At 69.0% G+C, this 12863-nt stretch overlaps 1 protein-coding gene across 5 annotated transcripts; it reads right to left on the bottom strand.

The window, feature by feature from the left end:
- Window positions 1-711: 711 nt before the first annotated feature.
- On the bottom strand, window positions 712-11499 carry LOC309450608 (integrin alpha-7-like). 5 transcript variants are annotated; one of them, XM_082073582.1, is made up of 27 exons: window positions 11298-11499; window positions 9586-9713; window positions 9406-9485; window positions 9066-9321; window positions 8428-8559; window positions 8151-8270; window positions 7043-7250; window positions 6712-6905; window positions 6440-6528; window positions 6236-6363; window positions 5772-5867; window positions 5624-5685; window positions 5353-5522; window positions 4894-5043; window positions 4673-4785; window positions 4394-4592; window positions 3991-4074; window positions 3837-3916; window positions 3680-3757; window positions 3494-3596; window positions 2954-3130; window positions 2789-2878; window positions 2471-2584; window positions 2278-2376; window positions 2088-2213; window positions 1497-1647; window positions 859-997 (listed from the first exon to the last, which is right to left on the bottom strand). In XM_082073582.1, the coding sequence occupies exons 1-26, from the start codon at window positions 11489-11491 to the stop codon at window positions 1540-1542; spliced, it is 3378 nt and encodes a 1125-aa protein (XP_081929708.1). In that variant the 5' UTR covers window positions 11492-11499; the 3' UTR covers window positions 859-997; window positions 1497-1539. The 5 variants fall into 5 exon arrangements, with proteins under 5 accessions (XP_081929706.1, XP_081929709.1, XP_081929710.1 ...); XM_082073580.1 differs by lacking the exon at window positions 1497-1647 and having other exon boundaries at window positions 712-997; XM_082073581.1 differs by having other exon boundaries at window positions 854-1647.
- Window positions 11500-12863: the final 1364 nt, after the last annotated feature.

Genomic DNA, 12863 nt, shown 5'->3' with positions numbered 1-12863 from the left:
CCCCCCCCCGCCACACCCGTCATGGCGGCGCTCCCAGTGCTCCCCCCCCCCCCGCCACACCCGTCATGGCGGCGCTCCCAGTGCTCCCCCCCCCCGCCACACCCGTCATGGCGGCGCTCCCAGTGCTCCCCCCCCCCCGCCACACCCGTCATGGCGGCGCTCCCAGTGCTCCCCCCCCCCGCCACACCCGTCATGGCGGCGCTCCCAGTGCTCCCCCCCCACCCCGCCACACCCGTCATGGCGGCGCTCCCAGTGCTCGCCCCCCCGCCGCCACACCAAACATGGCGGCGCTCCCAGTGCGCGTGCCCCCCCCCCCCCGCCACACCCGTCATGGCGGCACTCCCAGTGCTCCCCCCCCCCCCCCCCCGCCACACCCGTCATGGCGGCGCTCCCAGTGCTCCCCCCCCCCCCGCCACACCCATCATGGCGGCGCTCCCAGTGCTCCCCCCCCCCGCCACACCCATCATGGCGGCGCTCCCAGTGCTCCCCCCCCCACCTCAGCCACAGCCATCATGGCCGACAACCCCAGGCTGGGAAGGAGGGACACGGCCTCTATAGAGGGGCGGTTGGTTTTATTGGGTCGCTCATGGCCGTGGGACTGAGTCCCCCGCCCCGCAGGGCCAACAGGCCCCATCCTGCTGTCCCCGCACGCGTGTCCCTGTCCCGCCCCACACCTGTCCCTGTCCCCCCCGTGCCCCCCCGCACCTGTCCCTGTCCCTGTCCGTCCCCGCGCCTCCACAGGCTCCTTCCCCTTGCCTCCCGTGTCCAGCGCCCCACGCCCGTCCCCATCGCCCCGTGCCGCCTCCCCCGGGGGTCACGCGGAGCTGGGGGTGACGCGGCCGTCGGTGGCCTCGCCCAGGGTGGCCGCCCACTCCTTCCTCTGGATGGTCCCCAGCTTCTCCTCGCGGAGATGCTGCCGCTCCTCCCGCGGGATCTTCACGGCGTGGTACTGCGGCACGGCCGGCGGCGCCGCGCGCGCCCGCCGGAAAAACCCCAGCTGAGGGGACAGCGCGGTCAGGGACCCGGGGACGCTGCGGCCTCAGGGACAGCACGGGCAGCGCCCGGCGGCCACGGCACCGACAGCGCGGGACCGCGTGGGAGCCCCAGAACCCGCGCGCCTCCCAGTTTGTGCACCGCAAACCATTGTACACCGCACGTCCCGGTTCGGGCACCGCAAACCATTGCACATCCCAGTCTGAGCACCACAAACCCGTGACTGTCCCGGTTCGGGCGTTGTGAACCCTTGCACGTCCCGGTTTGGATGTTCAAACCATGGCGCAATGCCCAGCAGCTCTGCAAACCGTTGCGTGTCCCGGTTTGGGCACCACAAACCATCGCATGTCCCAGTTTGGACATTCAAACCATCGCACAATTGTGCACCAGTGCTGCGAACCCTCGCAGAACCGCCCACCAGCTCTGCAAACCGTTGCACATCCCAGTTCGGGCACCGCAAATGCTCACACATCCCAGTTCGGGCACCGCAAACCCTCGCGCACCCCTGCACGGCCACGTCACCAGGCCTGGAGGGGACAAGCAGTGTCACCGCTCTCCCGCCCGCTGCTCCGCCGAGGGCTGCCGGCCCCGGTGTGCCCGGTGGTAGCTGGGGGGATAGCGGGACCCCTGGCCGCTCCGCTGGAAGAAGCCGCACTGGGGAGGGAGCGAGAGGGAGAGGTGGGCAAAGCCGGGCGGGTGGCGTGGCAAGGGGTGGCACAGGGTGGCACAGCGTGGTTGGGGTGACATGGCACATCTTGGGTGATGCGGCACAGCTGGGGTGGCATGGCGTGGTGTGGCACAGTGTGGCACAGCTGGGGTGGCACAGCGTGGCACAGGATGGCACAGAGTGACACAATGGCACGGCTGGGGTGTCACAGTGTGACACAGAATGGCATGGCTGGGGTGGCACAGCATGTCCAGGGGACCCAGCGCAGCACCAGGGGACACGGCACAGGGTGGCGCGGTGTGACACAGCATGACATGGCTGAGGTGGCACAGCACAGCACCAGGGGACATGGCAGGGGGTGGCACAGCACATCCAGGGGACCCACTGGCACAGGGAGGGGAGCCATCCCGCTGTCCCCGTCCCTCACCTTCCAGAGCACGCAGACCAGCAGGGCCAGGACGAGGCCGCCGGCCAGCGCGGCCAGCACGATGACCCACCAGGGCACGCCGCCCGCCACTGCCGCGCCGGGGTCCAGGTAGATGGTGACAGGGATCTGGGGACGGGAGGGCGGTCAGGGGACAGTGTGGGGGGCAGGGGGGGAACAGAGGGGGACAGACCTGGATGGCCGCGTCCTTCAGCACCAGGTTCTTGATGGAGGACGTCACCGACACACTGGCACGCACGATCAGCTCCACCGAGGTGACAGCCAGGTACTCCTGGGGTGGGAATCGGGGGGGCTGAGCCCCCTGTCCAGCCCCAGGGGGTCTGTCCCCATCCAGGGGGGTCTGTCCCCACCCCGGGGGTCTGTACCTCCAGGAAGGTGCCATTCCAGAGGCGGCCGCGGGCCGTCAGCACGGCTGCCCGCTCGAAGCTGGGCAGGGGACAGCGGAAGGACAGACAGCGTGCGGTGCCCTGGGCACAGTCCTGTGGGATGGGACAAGACGCTCAGAACACCCTGAGAGCGGGGGCACCCCAGCACTGGGTGTGCTGGAATGGGTGCACCCCACGAGCAGGAGCACCCCAGAGGCAGGGGCATCCCAGGAGTTGTGCACCCCAAAAGCGGGTGCTCCCCAGCATCAGCTGCCACCCAGCATCACAGGCACCCCAGGACTGCGTGCCCCCCCTCACCAGCGTGATGTTCCTCCTCCTCTCAGCAGGTGCCGGCACCCACCAGGACCCCGACTCAGGCGCCTCGGGGGGCGCAGCCTCTGGTGGCTCCTGGCAGGGCAAGGATGGGGATGGAGGGTTTGGGGGTGACAGGGATCCCCCACCCCAGCCACCCCACGGCTGTACCAGCGCCAGGCCCAGCGGGTTGGCAGGGGGGCTGCAGGGCACTCCCCGGCCCGGGGGGGCCGCCAGCTCCATGTGCAGGGGGTACAGGAGCCACTTCCCCGAGCGCAGCTCATGGGGCCACAGCAGCGTGAGGAAGGCAGAGCCCAGAGTCTTCAGCGACGGGCCCCGGTGGGACACCTGGAGGGGGCACGGGCTGTGAGAGGGGAATGGACCCCCCGGGTCACAGCCACCCCCGCACAGACCCCCGCCCAGGATGGACCCCCCCACCCCATGGCCCCTTCCTGTGTGGACCCCCCACACCTGCTACGGAGCCCCTCAACCAACCCCCCCCCCCGCACAGAGACCATCCCCGCCCCCCCAGTACGGGTTCCCCCCACCCCACGGCTGCCCCCCGAATGGAACCCCGACCCCCAGTACGGACCCCTCCAGCCCCCACGCTGGAGCGCAGAGCGGGAGCTTCGGGGCCACCACCCACGTGCCCCCCCAGCCCCCCGCAGTGTTCCCCCCGTCCTCCCCCCGGACCAGGTTTTGGGGACTCACCGTCACCTCGAAGCGCACGGCGCTGCCCACCTGGCTTTCCCGCCGCATCGCGCTCTCCCCCCGCACCACCCCCCCGAAGAAGAGCCGGGGCGGCACGGCCACGCTGCAGGGACAGCCGGGGGGTGTCATGGCGGTCCCTTTGCGGGCGCGGGGGGTCCCTAATGCCCCCCTCCCCGCTGAACTCACCCCGTCACCGAGAGCGGCAGCTCAATGACAACGCGGGCACGGGCCAGCACCGGCTCCAGCCCCGGCTGCTCGCTGATACTGGGGAGAATCGGGGGGGAGGTCAGCACCGCGCCCCCTCCCCCCGCCTCGCAAAGCCCCCCGGCCCCCCCGGGCTCACGTGGACAGGGCCAGCTCCACCGCCAGGTCCGTGGTCTGGAGGGTGATGCCCAGGGTGCTGAGGATGAGGAAGAACCGCACCTGGGGGGCGGAGGGATGAAGGCTGAGGGGGCGGGGCGGGGATGGGGGGTCGCGGAGAGTGGAGGTGCCCCCACCTGCGCTCCACGTTTCAGGGGGTTCCCCAGCTCACACTCCACCTGCGAGCCGTTCTGGTTGGCGAGGCACAGCACCGGCTTGTCCTGGGGGGATGGGGAGCTGAGCCCCCGCTGCTGCTGGGGGTCCCGCCGCGCCCCAGACTCACCCCCTCCTGCACCCGCAGATCTGACTCTCCGCAGCACCCCCAGAGCCAGCCCCGTCCCTCCAGTGTCCCCAGGACCATCCCCGTCCCTTGGTACCCCCAGATCTGACCGCATCCCACCCTCCTAGCACCCCCAGCACCATCCCTGTCCCTCATCACCCCCAGATCGGACCCCAACCCCCCAGCACCATCTCCATCCCCCAGCATCCCCAGGACTGTCCCCGTCCCTCTGTCCCGAACACGCTCGGTAGCGCCCCCACCCAGGCTGCCCGCCCATCGTAGGGGCGCAGGGCGGAGTAGGGCAGCTCGGGGGGGAAGGTGACAATCAGCAGCGCCTCGTGCGCATCGTCCCCGTCCCGCTGCGGCTCCGCCGGGTCCGAGGGCAGGTTGGTGACATGGATCTCCAAGGCCACGTCCTTCTGGTCGCTCATGGAGAAGATGGCGGTGCCATCGTCACCCCTGGGGGCAGAGCCAACGTGAGACCCTTCGCCCTGGGGTGTCCCCAGCATTCCGTGGGGTGGGGACCCAGCCGCTGTCACCTGGGCAGGGGCAGGAACTCGGCATCCCCCAGGCGGGCGCAGAACTGGAAGTGGAGCTGGAGGTTGCTCTGGCAGATCTTGTCGTCCCCGCAGCCCTGCTTCAGGAAATGCACCTGGGGGGGACACGGCGGGGGGAGATGGGGACACCCCAGGCACCCCCCACGTGGGACAGCGCACCCCAGGCCCCCGGGAAGGAGTGGGGAACACGGCTGGGTCCCCACCTCGGTGCGGTGGCTGCTGGGCTGCTGGGGGCTGAGCACGGGTGACAGCGGGGGCAGGGCGGCCCCCCGGCGCTGCCGTGTGTCGTCGGTTCCCTGGATGCCATAAGCGAGGGTGACAGCGATGGGGCGCAGCTTGTCACGGATGTTGTCCTGCGGGCGGGGTGGGTAAGGGGGGCACGGTGGGATGGGATGGGATGGGGTGGGATGGAGAGAAAATGGGGACCGGGACATGGAAAGGGAGAGGAACAAGGATGAGAATAAGAATGGGGTTAAGAATAAGGATGGGGATGGAGATGAGGATGAGGATAAGGATAAAGAGAAGAAGAATAAAAAAGAAGATGAGGATAGGGATGGAAACGGGGATTAGGATGGGGACAGGGATGGACATGAGGACGAGGATGAGGGTAAGGGTAGGGATAAAGGATAAGGATGGAGACAGGCCCGGGGCCGGGGCCCCACCTGCAGCTGGAAAGTGGCCGTGGTGCAGGCACGGGCGCGCTGGCCGGGCAGCTCCAGCGTGTCCGAGAACTGGTGCTCGGGGTCCGAGGGCTGGCGGCCCAGGAAGGAGATGCGGGGGGGGTGGCCCAGCCGCCGCCGCTCTGTGTCAGCATCGAACACGTACTCCAGTACTGGGGGGGGAGAGGGACAGGCGCGATGGCGGGGGTCGTTCCCCTCCCACCCGGGGGGTTCCTGTCCCCCAGCAGCGCAGCCTGGGATCCCCCACGCTCACCGAGGCGGGGGCTGTAGCTGGCAGGACTGGCCGTGTAGCTGAAGCAGGCTTGCACATCCACGCTGGGGGGACACGGAGCAGGGGGTAAGACGCGAGGCAGCCACCCCCCGCTGTGTGCCCAGGGAGGGGAGGCTGCGGGGGTACCCACCAGACCCCCTCCTGGTGTCGGCAGTTGCTCTGCTCCAGGTCGATGTTGGGGGGGAGCAGGGACACATTCCTAGAGACGTGCACGACCGGCCGGGCCCTGCGGGGGGGGAAACGGGGCGTGCCAGGCTGGGCACCTCCACCGAGAGCATCCCGAGCCTTGTGCAGACCCGGCACTGGCCCCTGCACGGGAACCACAGCTGTGCCCGCATTTGGGGGGACAGCAGATGCTCAGGGACAGTGGATGCTTGGTGACAGGGGATGCCCCGGGACAGGGGGTGCTTGAGGAAGGGAGGGTGTCTGGGGAGGGGGTTGCTGGGGGACAAAGGATGCCCGGGGACAGGGGGTGCTTGCGGATGGGAGTGCTGAGGGATGCAGGATGCCCAGGTATACGGTATGCTCAGGGATGGGGATGCCCGGGGTGGGGGCAGCCCGGTTCGGGGGGGGCTGCCCGTGGCAGACACCCACCTGTAGAGCACGACGGAGTCAGAGAGGGACCCAACCAGCAGGTCGGGGTACAGGTTCCCATCCACGTCCAGCCCCCCCGACAGGGAGTATCCGAAGGCTGTCACCCCCACACCCTCCCCGTCCAGGACCTGGGGACAGGCCGGTGACACCGGGAAGCGGCGAGGTGTGATGGGCAATGCCACCCCCCACCCCATCCCCCCTCACCTGCGCCGGCTTCACCACAATGCCCAGGCTGCTGCCGTGGTAGATGTAGACCTTGCCGGCGCCATCGAAGGGGGCCCCCACCGCCAGGTCTGGGGGGGACAAGAGCAGGTGTGGGGCGGGGGGCAAGAGCAGGTGTGTGGGGGGGGTCCACTCCACCTCCCAGGACCCTCTATAAGATGCAGCCCCCTGGTGCAACCATCTCCCCCCTCAGCAGGATGTGGGCTGTGTCCCAGCCCACGGGGACCCCTCCCCAGGGCCCCCTGGCCCCTCACCTTCGAAGCCATCGTGGTTGAGGTCCCCGGCCGCGCTGAGGGCGATGCCGAACATGGAGCCGCAGGTGCCATTGAGGCGGAGGGGGGTGGCTGAGTCCCAGTGCCCCCCCGGGTTGATGTAGACGTACACGGCCCCCCCGATCTCCTCCTTGCGCTCGAAAAAGTGGGGGGCCCCCACCACCAGATCCATCCAACTGTGGGGACAGCAGGTCCGTCACCTGGCCCAGTAACAACCCATCCCGGCGCCCCGAGCCAGCGCGACCCCCGGGTGCCGTGGCTTGTTGGGGAAGGGGGCAAACTGCCATGGGGGGCGCATCCCCCCGAAATTCACCCGTCGCTGTTGAGGTCGAGGACGGCCAGGGCGTGTCCGAAGGCGGAGCTGAGCTGCGGGCCGGGCAGCACGGCCTCGGGGACCAGGCGGTTGGCGCTGTCGCGCCGCAGGATGACAACGGCCCCGGTGTGGTTGGCGCGGGGGGCGCCGGTGACAAAGCTGAGCTCGCGCCGCCGCGTCAGCCCCGCGCCCGAGTCCACCGAGAACCCTGCGGGGGGGGGAGGTTGGTGCCCACCCGGCCCCCCCCCGGCCGCCCACACTCGCCGTCTGTCCGTTTGTCCGTCTCTCTCTCTCTGCTTAAGCCCTTGGGGACACTGGTGCTTCGGTGTGGGAATGGGGCGGGGGGGAGCTCTGCTTATGCCTCAGTTTCCCTGCTCTGTGCTCCCTGGGTGCAGAGGCAGCTCCCCAGCTCTGGGCCAGTGGAAGCCAAGGGGGAGCAGAGGGGTGAGCAGGAACCAGCCACCCCCCCGCATTGTCAGAAGATTTTGATGAGAAAAAAGGAAGAGTTGGGGGCCAAAGCAGCAAGACACGGCGCAGAGCCGGGCAGCCCCCCTGCTGCAGAGAGCGGCAGAGCCCCGCCGCCGGGGGAGGGCAGGAGCCCCTTCCCTACATGCAGGGGTCACAGTGCCACCCACAGCCCCCGGAACCCCCAGCAGGATGTGGCCACTGCCTGCTGCACGGGACCCCGCCCATGCAGAAACAAGCACACAGGGACAGCAGGGTGTGGGGGGCGGCATGCCAGGCTCTGCACCCCCGGCTCTGCACCCCCTGCTCCCCGGGCTCTGCCCCCGCCCCAGCCTGGCAGTGCCCCCCGCGGCCCCAGCACAGCGACAGGACACAGGATGGGGACAAGGACAGAGACGGGTGGGGACAAGGCAGCGCTGCCCACAGCAGGGACATGCACGTGTGGGGGGTGCAAAGATGGGTGCACAAGGTGGGGAGGCGATGCTGTGCATACAGAGGGAGGTGACATGGGGACCCACATGTGCGCACAAGGCCTAGCTGCAGGAGCTCCCCTGTCCCCTCATAGACACGGGGGACACACCACAGGACACAGCTCTGGGGAGGGTGGCACACGGGGACACCGGGGACACCGGCGCTTACGAACCCAAGTAGCTATTCTGGGCCACGTCACCGGCCACACCGGGGACCCTCTCGCCAGGCTCGGGGGTTTTGTAGACCAGCTGGTCAGGGTCTGAGCTATCAATGTTTGTCACAAACACCAGCCCTGTGTCACAGCCCCGGGTGGGACAGAAAGAGAGAGGGGGAGGTCAGGGGGGGCAGCACAGCCGGGGTGGGGGGCTGGAGCTGGGTGGTGAGGCCGTGGGGGTCCCGTGGGGGGCGCCCCTGTGCCATGCCCAGGCTCTGCCACCCCCGCCCCGTACCCAAGTAGCTGTTGGCGGGGACGGGGATGAGCGAGGGATCCTGGTCCTTCTCGCCCCCCGCCTCGTAGGGGCCGTCGTCGTAGCGCAGGAGGTCGAGAGAGCTCTGGTTGAGCAGCTCCACACGCAGGGTCCCTGCGGAGCGAGGGAGGGTGAGGGGGGTACACCCCCTGGGGACTCTCCTGCTGCCTGGGGACGGCGGGGGGGCACTGGAGATGGCCCACAGCGCTGCACTGGGCTGGCACCTATAGCATGCTCACAAATACGTATGTGCTCACTCACACCCATGCTTGCACCTGTAGCCTGCTTACACACGTGTTCACCCTCACCTGCATACATGCACACTCACGCAGCATGCACAGACACGCGTGTGCTCACACACAGCATGCACATGTGCCCACACCTATAACGTGCACGCAGCCACATGCTCACACCTATAGCACACCCACACACAGGCACCCGCGGGCTCGCACTCCACGTTTGCACACCCCTCACGCGTGCACACCCGCCCTGGCAGGAACACGCACCCCCTCGTCTGCACACACCAACCCAGGCAGGAACACGCACCCACACATGTGCACACCCACCCCACACAGCCCAGCACCCCCTCCCACCCCCAGCCCCCCTCTGACCCCCCTCACCCTTCCAGTTGTAGGTGCCGGGGGCCCCGAAGAGGATGTAGTGCTGGTCGGGGCTGAAAGCGGCTGCCAGACCCTGCTGGCAGGACCCAAAGCGGTCGTGGCCCTGCGGCCGCCCCTGGCAGAACTTCCACTCGCCGCCATCCAGCTCGTCACGCACCCGCAGGTCCTGGCTCAGCACGAAGCAGCGCCCGATCACATCCCGCGTCTCCAGTGGCTGCTGCACCCGGTGCCGCGCTTCGTACAGGTGGGCGCAGGTCTGGGTGGTGGGGGAAGGAGGGAGTCAGGGGGTGCCGGGGACCCCCCGTGGTGCAGCTCTCAGCGCTGTCCCCCTGGCGCTCACCACGATCTTGCCGCCGGCACCTTGGCTCTTCACGCTCACCCCCAGCCACTGGTTCTCTTTGCTCTCCCGCTGCAGGTCAACTGTTGGGGACAGGAGTGTCAGCCCCGCCGGGATCCCCCCCCTCAAAGGGATGGGGAACCCCCCCAAGGATGGGGAGGCCCCCCCAGGTGCACAGCTCACCTCCCTCGTCGATGGGCACCCGCCAGCAGTCGGAGAGCTCAGGGGTCAGCGGGCAAGCAAAGAGCCCCCCGGTCCGGTTGGCACCTTGGCCAGGCAGCGCCAGCGCTTGGGGGGCCCCCACCAGCAGCCTGGTCACGGCAGGGACCTCCCCATCAGGGTATGGGTTGGGAGCAGCACCCCCCATGAGCCCCAGCCCTGGATTTGCACACCTGTGGTGCTGGGTTTGCACACCTGACCCCCCCGTCCCTGCCGCCAGCACCCATGGGAGCATCCCCACCGCCCCCATGCAGCTGTCCCCACGCCCCCGCCCCGATTTCGCGCTGTGGCAGTGCCAGCCCTCCCCCCCGCCACCAAGCAGCTGCAGCCATCCCCAGGCCTCGGCTGCCGCTTGCACCACGGGTGGGCAGGGAGGGGGCACAGGAGGTGACGCACACCTGGACCTCCCCACTCCTGCCTGCGCCCTTGTTCCACCCCCCTTGGTGCAGCAGGGTTGGGGGCACCCTGACCCCCATCCAGAACCCCCCACTCCACCCTGGGGCGGCTCGCTCCTCTCTCAGACGAGTGCCATGCTGCTGGTGCAACCTGGTGGCTGGAGGGGAACCTGCAGCCACCCCCTGCCCCTGTCCCTGCGGGACAGTGGCCTCAGGACGCCAGGGAGCCCCAGGGGGTGGCGGGGAGGCAGAGCCGGTAAAAATAAACTGGAATTCACTCAAAATAACCCAGCGGCAACATGTCCAAAAAAGGAGGGAGCCGGCACAGGAGCGCACCCCGCACCAGGGGACACTGTCGGGGTGCCAGGGGATGGTGTCAGGAGCCTGTGGGGACAAACCTGTCCCTGAGCCGGGCTGTGGACCAGAGGGGATGGGCAGTGGGACAGCGGAACAGTGGCAGTGGGACAGAGCCCAGCGTGGTGCCGGCAGCTCCGCCAACACCTGCTCTGGCGCTGGGGACCCAAAATGTCCCCCCCCGGACACCAAGAATGTGGCGGGGGCGGCTGCTGCAGCGGGGGCGGCTGCAGCTGGCGCCACCAGGCTGGCGGGGGGACGGGGACACGAAGCAGTCACTCAGGGTGGCAGGGACAGTGGCTGCGGGGAGGGGCAGGTGACAGCGACCCTGGGACCTGTCCGCTGCGGGGGTCCCCACCATGGAGACCCCCCCGGAGCCATGGGGACACAGGGGACACAAGGGATGGTGTCCATGTGGGACACGGGGCACGCAGGGGCTGGGGTCCGTGGGGGACACGGGCCACGCAGGGGCTGGGGTCCATGGGGGACACGGGGGACATCGGTGGTGGCCGGCAGGCGTTTGCCAGCGCAGCAGGCACGGGGGAGGTGGTGGGCACGGCTTGGGGGTGGGGGCACGGCCGGGGGGGGTCTCTGCACCCGATCCCCTCCCCTCAGCTCTTGCTGAGTGATGCAGCAGCGGTGGCAGCGACAAGTCCCTGTCCCCTCGGGTCTGCAGCCCAGTTGGGGTCTCAGCACCCCAAAAGCGGGGGAGTGGGGGAGATCCAGTCCCGGGGAGCGGCGGGGTGGGGGGCGCTGCCGGTCCCCAGCTCAGCGAGCGAGGGAGGACACAGACGCGAGGAGGTGACACAGAGCCAAGCTGGTGACACAGCGCGGAGTGCGGGGACCCGACGCGGGGCCATCCCAGCGTTGCGGCGGGGGGATCCGCCGGTCCCAGAGCTCCCCAACTCCACGGGCCCCCCAACTCACCAGCCGGCGGGCTCGGGGCTGAGCTGGCGGTGCAGAGCCACGGCCACGCCGAACAGGCTGCCCTTGTCGCCGTCCTTCAGCAGCGAGCTGGCGGCGTCCAGGTTGAAGGCAGCGCCGGGCAGCAGCCGCAGGCAGAGCCAGGGCAGGCAGAGCCAGGGCAGGCACGGCCCCCACAGCCCCCGCGGCGCCCCCATCCCGCCGCTCCGCCGACCCCCCGGCCCCGGCAGCGCGGGACAGCGCGGGAGAACCGGCCCGGCCCCGCCCCGCCCGCCGCGGGTGGGTCACACCGGGTGGCACCTCCCGGGTGGCTCCGCCCGGGGAATGACCAGAGCGGGCTGGGGGACGGGGGGAGGCGCACCCGCTGCACCACATAGCACAGGGCGTGGGAACCAGCGCCCCCCGCACCCCCCTGCACTGTGGGTGCACCCATCACCCCACACTGCACCCCACAGTGCAGTGTGCTTCACCCCATATCGCACCCCACATCGGACACTGCACCCCACATCACAGTGCATGGCACCCAGCACCCCATATTGCACCCCACGCTGCACCACCCCCATACTGCAGCTCATGGCACCTCCAGCAACACCCCAAAACTTCAATACCCCAACACCCCACCCCTGCAGTGATACCCAAACCTGACGCCCCAAAACCCCCACAGTGACCCCCCCCCCCCGGGGACAGTTTCCCACCCCAGAGGCTCCTCAGCTCATGGGGACACGATGGGGTGACAATGGGGGGACAAGGACAGCAGGGCTGAGTCCCGGGGGAACACGTGGGGGGCAGGAAAGGGGGGGCCCGTCATATTTTCCACCCCGCTGGTTATTTTTAACCGCTCTCCAAAGGCCTCTGGAGAAATTCGGGAGCTGGGGGGGGGGAGGAAGGCGTGTGAGCCAGCTCCTGCCCCCCAAACTCCTCCTCCTCCTGCACTGGGGGGAACAAGGTCAAGGCCAGGAGGGTCTGTGCCCCCCCCCCCAGTTGACCCCCCACCCCCTGTCCTGGCAGCCACCCAGCCCTCCCCATGCTCACCCCCTTTTTCCCTCTTTCTCAGCCCAAAATCCCCGCGTGGGAAAGGGCCAAGTGACAGACACGGGGCCGGGTCTCCAGAGCGGGGCAGGGGGGCGGGCTCAGCCTCCGGCCACCCTCCCCAGCTCCATCACATCCCCCAAGGAAGAGGACAGCAGTTGGATGAAGAGAAAAAAAGGTGGTTTGCCTAAAAATAAACCCAGAATTTGGGGGCCTGGTGCTGCCCCTCGGCAGAGGGGACCCCAGGAAACCTGATCAGGTTCAGCACAGGGAGCGTTTTTCTCCCCCCGGCACGACGTATGAAGGGTTTTAATGGCTGGGGGGATGGGAAATGGGGGGCTCTGGAGCTGAAAACTCCTTGTTGGGCGAATTCTCTTTGCTCCAAACCCCTGAGCTCCCACCATCCACACCCTGCGCCCCCCCGCCCCGCAGGGGGTCACCCCAAAGCTCCCCAGCTGGGAAGCAGCTTCATTCCAGCTGAAGGAAGGGCAGGAACTGGGATTTTGGGAGCGGCGCCTCGTCCCTGCGATCACCAAAAAG

Source organism: Streptopelia decaocto, assembly GCF_964273445.1.
Source record: "Streptopelia decaocto genome assembly, chromosome: 27".
NCBI lineage: Eukaryota > Metazoa > Chordata > Aves > Columbiformes > Columbidae > Streptopelia > Streptopelia decaocto.
The sequence above is the reverse complement of the archived record's forward strand: the minus strand, read 5'-3'. Positions and strand labels throughout refer to the sequence as shown.

What these genes read in the sequence shown, in the direction of transcription:
- LOC309450608 (XM_082073580.1), bottom strand. Translation starts at nt 11,491, where the DNA reads ATGGGGGCGCCGCGGGGGCTGTGGGGGCCGTGCCTGCCCTGGCTCTGC. An exon ending in GACTCCGTCGTGCTCTACAG is followed by an intron (nt 5,868 to 6,235) that starts GTGGGTGTCTGC and finishes CCCCCCCCGCAG; the next exon opens with GGCCCGGCCGGTCGTGCACG. An exon ending in CGACACCAGGAGGGGGTCTG is followed by an intron (nt 5,686 to 5,771) that starts GTGGGTACCCCC and finishes GTGTCCCCCCAG; the next exon opens with CGTGGATGTGCAAGCCTGCT.